At 49.7% G+C, this 17,883-nt stretch overlaps 1 protein-coding gene across 1 annotated transcript in view; it reads left to right on the forward strand.

The window, feature by feature from the left end:
- Window positions 1–17,883, forward strand: part of GFPT2 (glutamine-fructose-6-phosphate transaminase 2) — a 41,177-nt gene that overhangs the window by 21,482 nt on the left and 1,812 nt on the right. The window contains exons 8-18 of the mRNA XM_045527708.1: window positions 1,529–1,608; window positions 2,159–2,279; window positions 6,139–6,302; window positions 7,661–7,756; window positions 7,832–7,929; window positions 8,234–8,354; window positions 10,582–10,739; window positions 11,028–11,142; window positions 13,219–13,346; window positions 15,194–15,361; window positions 17,011–17,172. Of these exons, the coding sequence (XP_045383664.1) occupies window positions 1,529–1,608; window positions 2,159–2,279; window positions 6,139–6,302; window positions 7,661–7,756; window positions 7,832–7,929; window positions 8,234–8,354; window positions 10,582–10,739; window positions 11,028–11,142; window positions 13,219–13,346; window positions 15,194–15,361; window positions 17,011–17,172 (1,411 nt within the window). The remainder of the gene's footprint in view (window positions 1–1,528; window positions 1,609–2,158; window positions 2,280–6,138; window positions 6,303–7,660; window positions 7,757–7,831; window positions 7,930–8,233; window positions 8,355–10,581; window positions 10,740–11,027; window positions 11,143–13,218; window positions 13,347–15,193; window positions 15,362–17,010; window positions 17,173–17,883) is intronic.

The following is a 17,883-nucleotide window of genomic DNA, read 5'->3' on the forward strand; positions in this document are numbered from 1 at the left end:
GGCTCTGTAACCTCCAGGACAACCTTTGGGATGTCCTGGGAGACTTATATGTCTCCTTCTAGAGAAACCGTGGAGCTCAACCTACAACAATACAATTTGGGGGAGCTGTTTGCCAAGTAAATTAGATAAGCACGTGCTTTCTCACTGCCATTGTTATAAAGACTATTCAAGTCAGTTCCCTGATGGGCCCAGAGCCATGTCTCAGATTTGCTTAAGACATGACAAGAGATTGGCCAAAATATCCAAGGTGCTCATGGCACCTTCTTGAGAGCCACAGACTTTGTCCCCCACTTGGAGAAGTCACAAGTGGGGTCCACACAGCCCAGCACGGCTGAAAAACAAGGTCTGTTGTTGCTGGAGAATATTGGGAGCTGTGTTGAGTTGGGTTAACCACCTTGGTTACATGTGGGCAGGATTCAGGCTGACTAACAAGTGGGTCATTAGTTCATTGACCCGAGTTAACAAGAAACCGGTTGAGGTAAAACGTTACCTCATTGTGTTCTAATTAATGTGTTTGAAACAGCTCTCAAATTGCCTCATTGCTACATGCTGGGTGTTTTCTTATTAGTAAGTTAATATGGGGGGGCACCCTTTAGTAACTACCGGAACTTTACCTGCCTGGGTTCTGACTAGAATTGGAGGTTTAGAGCGTGAGTTATAAGAATGAGCAAAGAATTAGATTTTGGAGGCAAGATGTCATTAAAATCATGGAATAATACCTTAAACACATTCACTGCTAGAAGCTGTGAACTTGGAGGAAACAGCGTGAAGCACGTCCCTGGGGATTCGCTTGTGAGGTGCTGGGAGAGCCTGCTGGTGGGGGTCGGAGACGCGGGAGGGGAGGCCTGAGTTGGGGCCCTGTCCTGGCCGGCGGCAGGAATTCCCCAGGAGTCTGCCTTGTGACAGTCACCATCCCCTTCATGACGAAGTGCACCTTGTACGGGTCGAAGATTCTAAACTTCATCCATGAGGTGTCTCTCAGGCAGAGAAAAAACTACCCTGGAAATCACCCTAAGTGGCCCACAGAGTAGAGTGTACACAGAGGTCAGTTAGTTTTTCGCCCATTAAGGCAGGAGAGCAACGGGACAGCAAAAGGAGGGAACAAAAAGGGAGTCTTTGGGCACGCCCGGGCCTGGAGCCCTCCTGCTTCCGGGGTGTGCAGCTAAGGAAGGCTGGGGAGGCCCGCTCGCCCCTGCGTGCTGTCGCTCAGCCTTGGTGATCCATGTGGGTTAGTCCTGTGGGGGGTTCGCCGAACCGGAGGAGTCCCTGCTCCTGGGGGCCGGGACAGACTACCAGGCTCATTTGGCAGGTGGGGGATGGCCGGTCAGTGAGCTGGGGTTCCCGTGCTGGCCTCTGGGTCCTCGCTCTGGGTCTGAGAGCATCTCCTGTGGCCAGGGCGTCCACCCTGTGGCACTCCATTGTCGGCCCCAGGGAAAGGGCTAGATTCAGGGATCCCACCTCAGATGCTAGGAGGACATCCAGCCCCGGGGGTGGAAGGCAGTAAGTAACTGACGCCTTCTCTCCCCAGGAGAGGCAGCCCCCTGCTCATCGGCGTGCGGAGCAAATACAAGCTCTCCACGGAGCAGATCCCCGTCTTATACAGGACGTGTAAGTCTCTCGAGAAGGCGTGGACAGCCCGGCTGCCACCCCCCAGGACTCAGCGGGTGCAGCCAGCTCCCTTCTGAGGCCAGGGCGCCCCGCCCTGCCTGGGGCCCGGCTGGCACCCGGCTCTGGGTCTAAAAGGTTTCTATGCAGCTGACACTTGGCTCCATATTTTTATTTATTTTTTATTTTTGTCTTTTCCAGAATGGCAAATTGGCTCCATATTTTTAAAAAGCTTTTTATTGTGGATATTTTCAAACAGACACAAAAGCAGAGAGAACGGCTTGCAGCTCCGTTGTGTGATGGCAGCCGTGCCTTGATTTGAGTGCTGCTTTGGTTTGTTTTATTTGCGTTGCGCTCACACTGCAGCCGTGTGGATGCTCTTGCAGTGGTACTGTGCTATTTGGGGATCTTTTACATGATTCAGTTGACGCAGCCAAAGCTAAAAATTGCACATTTCTCCCACACACATTCAGAGGGGAAATTGGTTCCTTGCTGCATGTTATGCAAACAAAATAGTCAAATGAGATTTGCGAATCGTTCCTTCATTTGCTAGGCACTATTGAGAATGTCAAGAACATCTGTAATAAGACGAGGATGAAGAGGCTGGACAGCTCTACCTGCCTGCACGCAGTGGGTGACAAGGCAGTGGAATTCTTCTTTGCTTCTGACGCAAGGTAACTAAGCCTTTCTTACCTTTCCTGCCTGGGACTACGTAATCAAAGGGTGTCCATCTAAGCAGCACCCTTCCTTATCCCCCACGTGAGCTGCTTCCTTGTAGCTCAGCAGGGTGCAGGGCCAAAGCAGCTTCCAGCCCCCATGGCCCTCGTCCCGCAGTCCTTGTCCGGTGAGCACCTGCACGGCTGTGGTCTGCAGCCCTGGAGGCCAAAGGCCAGATCCACTGATGGGCACAATGTTTTTGCGTCTGCACAAAATAATTGAATTATTTCCCAACATTTTAAAATCAGAAGATTTTCCATAAAAATCTGTATTTCTAGCTTCTCTGGGAAAACTACTGTGCTCTCTCAGGCCCCAGGTGTCTGGGTCTGCTCAGAGCTTCTCCCTTCAAATGGGGCCAGGGTCTCCAGACCTCAGTTCTTCCCGCACCCCACCCCTCTCCGCTTTTTGCCGGGCTCTGTCCATTTGTGAGAGACAGAGCCAAGATTCAGGGCGTTTGTTCAATTGATTCTAAAGTCCGTGTTCTCATCAATCTGCAAAATAATCATTTTGAAATTTGAGAAATTCTGCTTCATACCCATCTTATTACAGAAATTTTACACTCACATGCAGAGAGAGAGAGAGAGGGAGAGAGAGAGAGAGAGAGAGGAAGCACAACACTTCCTGCCTTGAAGAAGAAAACCATGTGAACGCCCCTGCTGCCTCCTTCAGCCAGACCTTCCTTTCTTTCCGCTCCGCAGAGTTGTCCTTTCCCACCCTGGCTCCAGGAGGGCCTTGCGGTGCGGCAGGGGGACACCAGGCCAGGTCTCCTGGGAACGGGACGGGATGATAGGAACGCAGGGCCTGCTTAAGGCCACAGCCAGCATCATGCTTAGCACGGACAGAGATGGGCAGCGTTTCCCCAGCTGTGTTCCCTACACACCATTTCAGTGAGAAGTTAAGATTACTTCAATGATTCTGAGACACGGCATTTTATAGATTTTGGCATCTTGCCATTATTAGTTGCTGAAGTTTTTATTTCTTCCAAGTGTATCAAATAATTGTGATCTTACAACCAACAGTACCTATTTTCAATGAAATATGGCAAATATTTCTTTTTTGAAAAAGAATGAATGCCTGAAAGGAGATAAAATAATTATTTGTATCCCAGCTGAAAGGCTGTTAGACCTAGGAATAGCAGCTGGGAGTAAAGGTGTGGAAACCCCAGACTCCAGCCCCAGCCCCTGTGCTGCTGGCTGAGCAGCCTGGACCACGTCCGCCTGGCTCCCGCCTGTCTCTCCTCGCGTGACTGTGGCTGTGACTATGACCGGGCCCCAAAGCCTCTCGGCAAACATTTGATAAACAAAAGAAGCAATACCACTCACCACGGCTGGAAAAAAATGTTTAATTAAATTCCTTAGAATAAATTTCAATAAAAATGGTCTGGAATCTGGAGAAAACTACAGAAGTTTACCATGAAGAACAAAGAGGTTTGAATGAAGGAGGAGATTCCACATTCCTCAGTAAGAAGCTTAATATTATTATTTTTCTTTTTTTCTTTTCTTTAATAGAGATAGGGTCTCACAGTGTTGCCCAGGCTGGCCTTGAACTCCTGGGCTCAAGGGATCCTCCCATCTCAGCTTCCCAAGTGGATATTTTCAAAAATTAATGGACTTAAAATTTTAAATTAATTTAATAATTAAAAATTAATTTTTTAAAAAGTGTAGATTCTCCCCTAAATTAATCAGTGAATTCAATGCTATAATTGAAATCCTCGAGATTCTTCTGTTTGTTTAGGTTTTTGGAACTTAAAAAAGTGACTCTGTCATGTACAGTGTATAGACAAGAAAGCCAGCACACACTGAAAACCAGCCACACGGTGACCTCCTGGATATGAACACACGCTGCAGAGCTGAGACGGCCGCAGCCCACTGTGCACAGACAGCGGGACACTGTGCCAAGGGCCACACCTGGACCGCCCTGGTTAATGATCACAGCAGACCTCTGGAGAAGGGACAGCTCCCCTCTCCTGTTCACAGAGGAGGAGCCAGAGCTAGGGGGTCAGAGTGTCACCTGTGTTGCCTGGGGGCACAGGACCAGTAAGGGACGGAGTTGCAGCATCCACCTCAGGCCTAACTCTTGTACCAGTGACCTTAATGACTAGATTCCTATCCATTACTATCCATTTTGTAAATTAAAATAATAATCATATTTAGACATACATATATACATGCACACATAAATGTAAACACTCATGCATCGAGCAGTGCTATCATGTAAGCAGTGTTTATCTCATGGAGACAGGGTAGGGCCATTTTTATTATACTTCTTCCTCCTGTGACTCTGTATCTCTCCTTTTTATACAGTAGGTGAGTATTGCTTAAAGTATTTTTCCCAGTGCATTGGCTTTCCATCCTTTCTCTGTCTTCCCTGGGATCTTGCTGGATACGCCTCTCATAGAACCATCAAGCTTGATAGTTTCTCTCCTTAACTTTGTACCAGGAGTTTGTTCATTTACCTGCAGAGACACTTGTAGGTGTGGCACTTTCTAGAATGAAGTTTTTTTCCAGTGGTCCTTTAAGCCCTACCTGCATGGTTTCTACCATATCTATACACCACCTGTGCTATTAATTACTGAACTTTCTTTTTCACTTACCAACTTTTCTAACTTAAACTTATTTTTAAAAGACTCTTTGTACTGTGATCTCTTTTTTGTTTGTTTGTTTGTTTGTTTATTTTATTATTTTAGCTTATTCTGCAGCTCCTGTAGAATGTACTGTTATCTCACGTGGGAAAAATCATTATCCCTTTTCATACAGAGAAAGTTATAAAAATAAACACAATGGCCCTATGTTTCATTGGTGGACATACTCTGTAGGTTACTTTCAAGGCGTGTGTGTATGTGAGAGAGAGAGAGAGAGAGACAGAGAGAAACGGAGTCTCTTGTCCTGAGTTTCCCACTGTCTGGATTTTGCAGACACCCCGGGGTGGTTTGCCATGTTCCTCGGTGTACTGTATTTCCTATAAACTGGGGTTTACAAGCGTCTAGAAATTTGATCTCATTGAGATTTGATTGTTTTGGCAAAACTGCATAGGTGATGGTGTGTCCTTCCTCCTAGAGGCACATAATGTCTCATTTTCCTCTCTTTTTGTGCTAAAATCCATGAGGGGTTCGAGTGTTGCCAGCCTTATCGGTCCAGTAAAAGCTGCCCTCAGCTTTTTACCTCCTGGTTTCAACAGCCATTGATGGTCCTTGATTAGAGTTATTAATAATTAGGAGTTCATAAATTGATTACTCTAATTCTATCATTTCTTCATTACTAGCTGTATTACTTCCATAAAGAGAAACTTGGCTTTGTAAACTGTGGTTCTGAAAGACAGGTTGTTTGGAAAGGCAAGACAAAGTGCTCCGTTCTTCCCCTTTGTGATTTGGATGATGTGTTGATTCCCAGGTATCCTCCAGGGTGATGCTGCTGGGTCCTGATTTGAAGTAACCAACTAAGAAAAGACATCCATGAGATTATTGGGGAAATTTGAACATACTGGATATTTGATGATGGGAAGGAAGCACTGTTAACTTTAGATATGATAATGACATTTAGTAGGTTAAACAATAGTCCTTATCCTTTAGAGATATAAGCTAAAGGGCTGACAGAAGAAACAATGTGATGTTGGGGACTGGCTTCAGAACAATTCTGGGGGGAGGCTGAAGAAGGGGGATGATTCACCTGGGAATTGATGTTTTTAGTGTGGTGTGTCTCTGTCCCCCCTAAAACGCCACCAATGTGGACCCCACGCTTGGGAAACAGCTAGCGACTACTGCCTGTGACTGCCAAGGGCAGGTGTGACGGTGATGATGCCTGTGTTTCCCTGCTCCAGCGCCATCATAGAGCACACCAACAGGGTCATTTTCCTGGAGGACGACGACATTGCCGCCGTGGCTGATGGGAAACTTTCCATTCACCGGATCAAGCGCTCGGCTAGTGATGACCCATCGCGAGCCATCCAGACCTTGCAGATGGAACTGCAGCAGATCATGAAAGGCAGGTGCCTCCGAGGGGCCGTGTGGAGCAGCCTTGGGGCCGCTGCCTGTGGTGGAGCTCCCGACACTCCACCCGGCCCTGGGTGGGGCCATAGCCCTCCTGCCCCTCATGGCCACCAGGGCGGGCTGCAGGTGGCCTGTGGCTCACACAGCTGAAAGGATGTGGGGAGCCTGGCCTGGTGCCTCCAAGGGGGCCCCTGTCTGCTTGAGCCGCCTCCAGCACATCCGTGGCCTGCCTGTGCTGACTCCCCGGGACACACTCCCACCCCCAGGCATCATTTCTCCTTTGGGCTGTGGAGCACTTTCTCGCACAAGGAGAGCCTGTCTCTGCACCCACTTCCATCCCCTACAACCACTACCCCGCAGCGCAGCCTGACAGACTGTTCAGAACATGACTCAGACCCTGTGATGCTCCCACTGCTTAAAGCCTTCTGATGGCTTCCTGCCATTCTTAGAATAAAACCCAAACTCTCTGCCACTGCCCACAACCCCCCCGCCCCACCTGAGCCAAGGCCTGGCTTACCACACTTGACCCTTCATGCTCTGCCCGCCAGCCCTGGCCTGGCTGCCTCAGTCCCTCACCCACCTGGGGTCCTTCACTCACTGTTCTCCTAGGCCTGGTTCCCAGCAGTCATCTCAAGCTCCACTGAAACATGGCGCCCTCGGAGTCCTCTAATCCTGTGTCTGCCGTGGCTCCTTCCTGCGCCCCCCCACTTGCTTTACTTGTTCTTTGTACACGTGCTGTGTGGTGGGCAGCAGGCAGGGCACACTGGTAGTGTTGGGCAGCACGAGTGCATGTATCCTAGAGAACCTTGCTCACCAAGTCTGGGTGCCGCCGGAGCGACAGGTGCCACACCTCCATCAGGGGCTTGAACATGCTGTAGCCGGGTCGTCCCTTGGCTACCGTCCAATCCCATTCCAACCAGAGCCCAGAAATGCATGTGCGGCTAGGAAGATTTTGATTTGGGTTTTTATTACAGAACTAGGAGGTTATCTATTAAAAAAGAAAATTGTCTGTTTCTTTGGGCTGGCTTAATTTGTACTTCCCTAAGAGGACAGCTTTTTGGAAGTCAAGCATTTTACTTTCCTCTGGCCTTAAGGGGAGCCTGGCCCAGCAGGACCAGCCACACCATTTGTTTACTTACGTGCCCCAAGCAAATCCCTGCCTTCCTCAAGCTTCAGGATCTAATATGTAAAGTAGAGATAGTCCTCATTCCGGCCAGGACAGTCCCTGCAGTGGGCTTTCCACGCGTGTCACTATCACTGTCCCATAGCTACTTTTCCTCCTGATTAAAAGTCACGCAGTGGAAATGTAACTAAATTGAAACTGACCGGTCTTGTTGATGTTTATTTGACCAGGTAACTTCAGTGCCTTTATGCAGAAGGAGATCTTTGAACAGCCAGAATCGGTTTTCAATACCATGAGAGGTCGGGTGAATTTTGAGAGCAACACAGGTAATTCCTATACTCAGCCGGGCGCCTCTGCCTGCACTGTGCAGTCAGCCCTGACACCTTGCCGTGTGCCCGCAGTGCTCCTGGGCGGCTTGAAGGACCACTTGAAGGAGATTCGAAGATGCCGGCGGCTCATCGTGATTGGCTGTGGGACCAGCTACCACGCTGCCGTGGCTGTAAGTGCAACACACTGGACCCCTGAGAGTGAAGGGAAATTGGCTGTCAGGATGACACACTGGCCTTCCGTTTTGTCATGCGTTTGGCCTTCTGCGTTTGCAAAGCCCTTGCCCCACTGCCATGCGCCAGCATGAGACGTGGCACAGGGCCCTTTCTTCTGCAAGGTGTGAGTGACTGAAATCCCCTCACCACCATGACAGCGCTAGTGAGGCGCCATATCACAAACTGTCCCTGGAAGCTCAGCTGCCCTGTGTTCCCGTAGAGCCTGTGACTGACTTTAGTCCCCATTCTTGTTGGCTTCAGACTCGGCAAGTGTTGGAGGAACTGACTGAGCTCCCTGTGATGGTTGAACTTGCTAGTGATTTTCTGGACAGGAACACACCTGTGTTCAGGGATGACGTTTGCTTTTTCATAAGTCAATCAGGTAAGGGATAGGGCCGTGTGGCCAGGTAGGCATTAGGTCAGCTCTGGGCTCTCTCCTCTCTGTGGCATACCAGATAGCTCCCTCCCTCCTCCATCCAGTTAAGTCCTCTATGCACCTACCTTGCGCCCCATGCTCGCTCGTGCATTGGGTCATTTAACTCTTGGAGCCGTCAGTTACTGTCACGGTTGCTCAGAAAGGGCAAGGTATGTCCAAGGCCATGCTGGAACTGGGCTGGGAATCCAGGTCCATTGGTTTCCCCTGCTCCCTGGCTTCTCCCTCCTCCTGCCAGTCCAAGTTCAAGACTTCAGTGACTACTCACCAAGAGGCACATAATGTCTCATTTTTCTCTCTTTTTGTGCTAAAATCCATGAGGGGTTCAAGTGTTGCCAGCCTTATCCATCCAGTAAAAGCTGTCCTCAGCTTTTGACCTCTTAGTTGCAACAGCCATTGATGGTTCTTGATTAGAGTTATTAATAATTAGGAGTTCATAAATTGATTACTCTAATTCTATCATTTCTTCATTACTAGCTGTATTACTTCCATAAAGAGAAACTTGGATTTAACTTCATGGAGAAAAAAATCTTCAAAATTCTGCTAGGTTGAGAGTCACACCGGGTTCTCAGTGTGGCCTCGGTGTGCAGTGAGTGCCCATGCCACCAGGCAGGGGCGCGTGGGAGACACTGCCCTGGTTTAGGGCCCGCCTGTCCCTGAAGTGAGCAAACGCCCCTCGGTGCCATCCTAGTGCTAGGCTTGGACACTTGCTCCAGGGAAGTGACCCCTGGCCATATGCTTGCAGTCCGCTTGAGCTCTAGAATGATTTTTGAAATGTTTTGATTATGGAGAATTCCAAACCTTTGTAAAAGTAGACATATTCGTGTAACGAATCGCCCAGCCTCAGCAATTATCAACACAGCCAATAACTGCCATCCACACCCACACTGACCTTCCCCTGTGCTAGGTTATTCTGGAGCCAATCCCAGACCAGACATCATGTTATTTCATCCACAAATATGTCAGGATGTATGATTAAAATGATAAAAGGAAAAAACATAACCACAATGTCATTACCACAACTAAAAAGTTGACAGTAATGCTCTAACATCTATTGGGGCTTTTAATACTGCTTCCATGTCAAATCTTAATACCATTTCCATTTTGATGACAAGCTAAGAAAAACTGACACAGATGTACCCATCCTCTGGCTGACCGCCCCGTTACCCGGGAGCCACCACATTTGCCTTTAGGTTTTTGATCTCATCAGCCATTAGCGACAGAACAGAGGTGGCTCTGATGTGAAAATAATGCAGCGGCAGCTCAGCTCCCGAGTCTCTGGGTACAGAGGGGTTCAGCCCTGCAACGAGATTGGGAAAAACCTGTCAAAACCTGGGGCGGGAAGGCAGCTGAAGACAGAGCCCCCTTCCCCGTCATCCTCCCCCGGCCCCCACGGTTGGGGCTGAGGAAGTGCCACATGGCACCCTAGTGCCATAAACTAAGCAACCTGAAGAGAACAAGGGAGAGGAGAATTGGGCCATGCGGCAGCACATGGCAATGCCAGCCTGCCCTGCAGACGCTAGGACAGGCACAGCCAGGAGCAGAGACCTTGCAGACAGAGCAGCCTCCAGCAACTTATGTGAATTCAAGCGGTTTTGATTTTATGGTATGGCTCATATTTAATTTAGTCTGAGTTCTTTACAATGTACAGACATAGGGAGTTTATGCATGAACCTCTTTAGCTTTATTCTAGAAACAATTTGAGTCCGCACTGGGAGGCTGCAAGAAGTGCTTCCTTTCAAACAAGATCTATTTGGGAAACACCCTTTGGGGGCATTCCTGATTTTTAAATGTTAAATCTGTTACATCTCAGCACATGCTGAATAAGGCAGCTTAGAGTGGCGGAAGGGGCCTTGGGAGCCAGGCCCACCTGGCACTGATTTTCTCCTGTCTCTGAGCCCCTTATCCTCCAAAGGAAAGTGGGGACAATAGCCCCCACACGGCTGTCATAAGATTTAAATGAAATAGTGGATGAGAAAGTGCTTGTCACATAAATAATAACAACATCTTCAATCTAACAATCAACGAAAAAATTATTGAGTGTGCATTTTGCTTTCTGAACACCCCCAGCCTGCCTGTGCCTCGGGCTCTGATGTAAGAGCCCGGAACGGAGTGGGGGTGGGGCCGGGGGTGGTGTTCAGGCTGGCAGCACGCACTGAAAGGGCCCTGTGCGCAGGTGAGACTGCAGACACGCTCCTGGCTCTGCGATACTGCAAGGACCGCCGCGCCCTGACTGTGGGCGTCACTAACACCGTGGGCAGCTCCATCTCCCGGGAGACCGACTGTGGTGTCCATATCAACGCGGGGCCGGAGATCGGCGTGGCCAGCACCAAGGTAGAAGGAACAGCATGCTCTGCTTCGGGAGGAGCCTGGGCGGGTGGGCCAGAGGCCTGGGCTGCCTGGAATCCACCCTTCTCTGGTGTGCATGTGGCGGGCAGTCGTGCCCTGACACACCAGCGATGCTGCCTCTCTTTCCTTTTTCTAGTGATTTCTGTCTCTTCATTTATAGTGTCATTTTGTTCCTACATTGTCTTCCCATCCTTTCCATGTTGGCCTTTAGCTCTTTCAGCCTCTTTGAGATGCTTGTTTCAAAGCTCTGGCCGCCTCCTCCTTTGCCTGCAGGCTTACACCAGTCAGTTCATCTCTCTGGTGATGTTTGGTTTGATGATGTCCGAAGACAGAATTTCTCTACAAAACCGGAGGCAAGAGATCATCCGTGGCCTGAGATCTTTACCTGGTATGTTCCACAACTTGACTTCCCATAGCTTCAAATCCAGTGGACTCTTTCGGGCCACTCTCTTCCTTGACTCTCCTGTACTCGATGATATTAATTACTCCCTCCTCCTAAAACTTCCTGGTCACCACTGAATCCTTCCAGCAGCGCCCACTGGGCCAAGGTTAAAATCCACACTCCTCGCCAGGCCCTGGAGCCCTGCACGCTGAGTCCACTGCCTCTGCCTCCTCTGCTCCCTCCCACTCCCTGGGCTGGCTGCTACCTTGACCTTCGGATCCTCAGTGGTGTCAAGCGCTTGTCCCGCCACAGGGCCTTTGCACTGGCTCTCTCCTCTGCCGATACCCTCTTCCTCCAGCTTTTCGTACAGCCAGCAGCTTCTCATCTCCCAGGCCTCAGCTCCAGTATCACCCCAAGAGTCCCCAACCCTGTTCCCCAGCACTTCCTTAAACATTAGCCATTTCTTTTCTTTATAACATATCTCGTGATGTGAAGTGACCTGTTTACCGGCCGGTCTCCGCCTTGGTCAATACCTAAGGCCTGCGGTCTGAAATCTGGCCTAGACAACGTGCTGAAAGTTGATTGACAAGAAAAGCACTCTTACTTCAAGCTAGGTTATAACCGTGCAAAACAGGACTCTCTTCTGCTCTCTAAGCCAGCGGTTCTCAAGATGTGGTCCACAGGACCTGGGGGTCTGTCAGGCCCTTTCAGTCAAAACGATTTACGTAGTAACACATTAGTTATAATAATATGACTTTTTTGCCTGGGGTGGCTACACCCGGTGCCTTAGCACACTTGAGACCTGGTGGTCTTGTGCTCTTCACACCACACACACCCCGTTCACCGGAGGGCCTCCTTGATGAGGCCGCACAAAACGTTGGTCTGTACACTGCTGTCCTTTTTAACATTCTGTGATAAAACGGGAAGTCTGCATAGAGCACTTCTGCTCACCCTGGAGAATGATGGTTGTTTCAAAGAAAAGCACCCTTGGGATTGTTTGAATAGCAAGCTTATTTGGGTATTTAGCAGACATTTTCTCAAAATTAACAGTTATCTTGACACATCAGTAAAAACAACTGATAGTATTTGTTGCCAGTGATAAACTACGAGCTTTCAAATGAAACTTAGAATTTTGTAAAACTCGTATCTGCCACCGTGAGCTTGATTACTTCCCAACATTCAAAGACTTCTCTGATGAGATCCTGGTGACTTAGAAAATGTTTATCTATTTTAAGAAGATTTGCATAACTTTGTGGCCAATGCATGATGTTACAAAATTATGCATGTGTAAATGATCCATTTAAAAGTACAAGATAGACCAGTAAATTTTAATGTAACAAAGTAGAAAACTACTGATATAATTTTAGATTACATATTGACAACTACCCTCTTAAGAAACTATTGTTTCTCAAGTTAGGTGTACTGTAATATCAGAGAACAATACTCACAGTTCTATGAGGCTGGATTTTAATCCTATACTTCAACTAGAAGAACCTGCCACAGCAGATTGACTGCAGAAACAGATGTGAGAGTCAATTATTTTTTATTAAAAAGTCAGACATTAAAAAGATTTGCAAAAATGTGTAACAATACCACTCTTTTCACTATTTTTTTAAATAGTAATGTAATGGGTGTATTATTGTTATTTCTAAATGAATTAATAATATTTTAGAATTTCTCAGTGTAATTTATAATATGGCAAATATTGATATATATAACCCACAAAAACAAAGGCTATCAGGGATTCACAATAATTTTTAAGAATATAGAGGAGTCTGAGACCAACAAGTTTGAGAACCACTGGCCCCCCACACTGGCTTTGTCTTCAAACACAGCACTTGGCCAAGAAAGGGGACACCAGCGTGGAGTGTCAGCTCTGTGTCTTGCCAGCTGGTGATTTCTCTCCCCTGAGCCTCAGTTGCCTTACCTGCAAAATGGAGCTAGAGATAATACTTCCCTACCTGCCTTAGCGGTGCTCGAGAAAGTATTCACACATCTATGAATCGCCATAATTTTTCTTCATGAATATTGTTTTAAAATCAGAATGACTGGCTCTCTCCCTTTGCTCTGTGCACGGCTTAGAGCTGATCAAGGAGGTGTTGTTACTGGACGAGCAGATCCACGACCTGGCCCTGGAGCTCTACACACAGAGGTCGCTTCTGGTGATGGGGCGGGGCTACAACTACGCCACGTGCCTGGAAGGAGCCCTGGTGAGCCCCCTGCCCAGCCCCACCTCCCCGGCCGCTGTACAGCCCTTGGGCAATGTGAGGGCAGGCACGGTGGGAAGGAGGGCTCCTGGAGGGCTCCTGGGCCGCCCCTCGAGCCTGCACTAAGCATCAGTTCCTGACCAGGTTTCTAGCCCTGGGGACACAGAGATGGGTGAGGCAGGTGCCCTCCCCCCAGGGAGCTCCCAATCTGCTGGAGAGAAAGGGGAAGGGCATCTCTGGGCGAGTTCCTCCAGGTGTCCGGCCAGTGCCAGGCTGCTGAGAGCAGCTCACACATGCTTCCTGGTTGTCTCCTAGAGGCTGGCAGTTCCTGCGCACATTTCACCCAGCGGGAAACTAAGCCTCCAGGTGAAGTATGTCACTCAAGTGACAGGGAGGAACAGAATGGAACCCAGATCCATGTGGCCTTTGCTTCTGTCCACCACCACAGTGTGGGAGGATCTTGGCAGACCAGAAGGGCAGGGTGGAGGTCTCTGCAGAATTTCCCTCCCGAGAGGAGTTTGAGATCCTGCACGAATGAGCTTCGAAGGCCATGCAGTTTTTAAAAATTGGTGATGGGCTGTTTGCCCCTGCTGCAGTAAAGATCCAGGCTGCTAAGAGAAAGCTGGTGGAGCAGGGGCAAGGGGCCACGGCCACAAGGCTGCCAAGAGCACGGGCACATAGCGAGGCAGGGTCACTGTCAGCTCGCAGGTTATGGATCCAAACACTCTGCCCAGGGAGCAGGGAGACAGTGTTCCAGGCACCTGACGAGGGCATTATCCATTGCCAGCTTTGCTCCATCCTCTCCCCATGGAAGCGTCTGTTCCCTCCCCACCAACCCCATTTGAAAGACCATGCCAGTTGCTAGTGGTTCACAAGAAACACCCAGAGCTTACTTCAGGCTGTCTCAGCCAAGAGCGCAAGCCTGACCTCAGTGGGCTCCAGCCCCCACACCCAGCCCATGGAGATTCTGAGGAATGCGGGGCTGGCACCCTGCTCCTCAGGGGCGCATTGTCAGCCCCCAGATAGGTCAGTCGCCTGGGTGGGGAGCCCAGGTACAGTGGCTGAGTGTGCTGGCGAAAGACGCATGTTCAACTGTGCCTCCAAGTGAGTCTGTGGGGAAAGAAAGACGCGTCTAGGCTACTGCTGGCACCCGTTACTGGCCCCTCTGTGGTCACCTGGAGGCCAGTGCCCCAGTGGTCTGCAGCCTCCAGAGTGGAGCCACACCCCTTAGAGCCTTTCCCTGACCCAAATAAATAGTCCTAGGGGAGTTGAGAGATGTTTTCTTCGACGTTCTCACCATTTCAATGGTGTAGATTTCATGGTGACTGAATAGAAATAGATCTACCTAAGCGTAGGAAAAAATTCAAATGATGCCGCAGTGTGTGCAGCTTTGCTCCACAGGTCAGTTTGAGCAACCCTTTAGAAGTTACTAGTGGTCTGAAATTAGGGGCCTGCTTCGTCACATAACTGACTGAAGGTATGTCTAAGCGGAATGCAATGCCGTCATGACACATGCTAATTGCAGAGGCCCGGGGGCTGACTGCAGAGGCGAAGAGGGCCATATAGGCTGACTCCGACTTGGCTGTCCAGGGGGTGGCTGATCTGGGGACACAGAGGCTGTGTGCTGGGCTTTGTGCATGCCCTGGGCAGCAGCCAGACCACTTCTCTGCCCTTGCCAGGCATCCTCAGTGCTGTCAACCACACTGTGGCCCACATCGTCTGCCTTGCCACCTTCAGCTCTTTGCCCTCCAGGGTCACACCTCCCCTGCTGCCCTTCTTCCCCTCTGGCTGATAAGCTCCAGCCACCTGTCTGCCTAGTGTACCTCTCATCCCACTTCCTGTTTCCCCAGAAAATTAAAGAGATCACCTACATGCACTCAGAAGGCATCCTGGCTGGGGAGCTGAAGCACGGGCCTCTGGCGCTGGTCGACAAGCAGATGCCCGTCATCATGGTCATCATGAAGGACCCTTGCTTTGCCAAGTGCCAGAACGCCTTGCAGCAGGTCACGGCCCGCCAGGTGAGGGCTCTCCCCTGGGCTAGGGCGCCTCCCTCCCATTCTCCTGGGCCCTCTGTGAGTAGTGCCCACGGTGGCCCAGCCTGCTGGCCTGGCAGCAGAGGAGGTGCTCCTGCCAGGGGGCATGGGCGGCGCCTCCCACCGCGTGCTCACTGCACGGAGTCAGGTCGGGTCCCACAGGGCCAGGTCAGTCCTCCAGAAGACTGCCCTCGCTCCTGACCAGCCAGCTACAGATTCCAGAGTTCCGGTGCTCCCCTCAGATTCAGGAATTCTCTAGAATGACTCATAGAACTCAGAAAATGCTATACTTACTACGACAGTTTTATTATAAAAGATGCAAATCATGACCAGCACCAGAGAAAAGACCGGCAGTGTGAGGGCCGCAGATGTGAAGCTTTCTGTGTCCCTAGGAAGTGCCACTTTGCCAGCACGGCAGTGTGCGCCACCGGAGAGCTCACCAGAGCTGCTGGCCTCAGTGTCCAGAGTTTTACTGGGGTCTTGTCAAGTAGGCACGTTTGATCGGCTCACTGGCCGTGTGCCTGAGCTCAGTCTCCAGCCCCTCTTCCACCCCGGAGGTTGGGAGGTCAGGCTGACAGCATGTGGCTCAGAGCCCCGACCCTTTAATCACATGGTTGGTCTTTGTGTCACGGTTAGCCCCAATCCTGAAGCCATGATGAGTCACCTGATTAGCATAAAGTAAGGTGAAGTCCAGGGGGCCCCCCATGAATAACAAAAGACACTTCTATCACCTGGAAAAGCCAAGGTTTAGAAGTTCCCTCCCAGGAACCAGGGACAAAGTCCAGCCAAATTTTTATACAATGACAGCTGCCCTGAGGGAGAAGGGCAGAACCCCCACAGTTCCATCCTGGGGGCTCATGAAGTTACAGGGAGGTGAAATCCAACAAGGGGCTCCATCTAGCTGCTGCCACCTGGCTCAGCACAGTGGCCAGACAGATGGCATGAAGAACAATCGCATCACTTTCCTGCTTAAAACCCTCCCGTGGCTTCCCATCAAACCACCGTGACCCCCGACCCTGTAATACCTGACTCCTTCCTCCCTCTCACTGAGTTCCAGGCACTCCAGCTTTCCTTCTGTTTCCTACTCACGCCCAACTCATTCCTGCCTCTGAGCCTTTGCACTGGCTGTTCCCTCTGCCTGGAATGTTCCTCCCACAGATCTGCAGAGGTTGGCCCTTGCCACTCAGGTCTCAATCCAAACGTCTCCTTTTTTGAGAGGCCTTCCCAGACCTCACCCATGTCTCCCAGTCACATTACCTTGTTGCCTTTGCAGCATTTCTCTGAAATTCATCTGTACTTATTGGTTTGCTTGTTTAGGTTTTGTTTCCCACCACTAGATGATGAGCCCATCAGAGTCAGGAGCGGGTCTGCGCTGCCTCTCACAGGGCACGCTGCAGCCACCCGGCAAGTGGGTGCTGAGTGATGCAGCAGGATGGCAGTCCCCTTACCAGGGGAAGATGCACACCAAAAACACCAAACGCTGTGTCCCGTACTGATCACCTGTCCCATAATTCCAGCAAAAACAAAAGATGACCGTTATCATAGAAGTAATGTTGACTCCAGATGCTCTGCTGCGCGGGAGGGATTGCTCCGTCTGACACGGTCTGCTGCATGGTCACGTCTCTCTGCTTCAGGGTCGCCCGATCATACTGTGCTCCCAGGATGACACGGAGAGTTCCAGGTTTGCATACAGAGCGATCTCGCTGCCCCGCACCGTGGACTGCCTCCAGGGTGTCCTGAGCGTGATCCCGCTGCAGCTCCTCTCCTTCCACCTGGCCGTTCTCCGAGGATACGATGTACGTCTGAGAATGGCACCTAGCACAGCAAAGAGGACAGACACAGCCCCGCAGTTCCTTCATGTTCTTCTCCGGCATACTTATTTGCAGTAAATGGTCATAAGAGAAACAATTTTCATTTAAAGAAACTTCCTTTTTAAAGCAGTGTATACTCCCTGAAAACAAGCTGGAAACTGTAAAATATACGAAGAAAAACTGTATCATTAAACCATAACCTCATCACCCAAAGGCAGTTAGCAAATTTAATATTTTATTCCAGTTTTTTTCCTGTGCATGTAATTTTTAACATTTTCAATATTATATCAAGGATAAAATTTCGCATCTTCATTTTATTATATTACAAGTATTGTCTCTCTTTTTTTTTTTTTTTTTTGAGACAGAGTCTCACTTTGTTGCCCAGGCTAGAGTGCCGTGGCATCAGCCCAGCTCACAGCAACCTCAAACTCCTGGGTTCAAGCAATCCTACTGCCTCGCCTCCCGAGTAGCTGGGACTACAGCCATGTGCCACCATGCCCAGCTAATCTTTTCTATATATTTTTTTAATTGTCCATATAATTTCTATTTTTAGTACTGATGGAATCTCTTGCTCAGGCTGGTCTCAAACTCCTGAGCTCAAACAATCCGCCCGCCTCAGCCTCCCAGAGTGCCTGGATTACAGGCGTGAGCCACCATGCCCAGCCTACAAGTATTGTCTTACATCTTTATGCTGTT

This window comes from Lemur catta, chromosome 16 (assembly GCF_020740605.2).
Source record: "Lemur catta isolate mLemCat1 chromosome 16, mLemCat1.pri, whole genome shotgun sequence".
Taxonomy (NCBI): Eukaryota; Metazoa; Chordata; class Mammalia; order Primates; family Lemuridae; genus Lemur; species Lemur catta.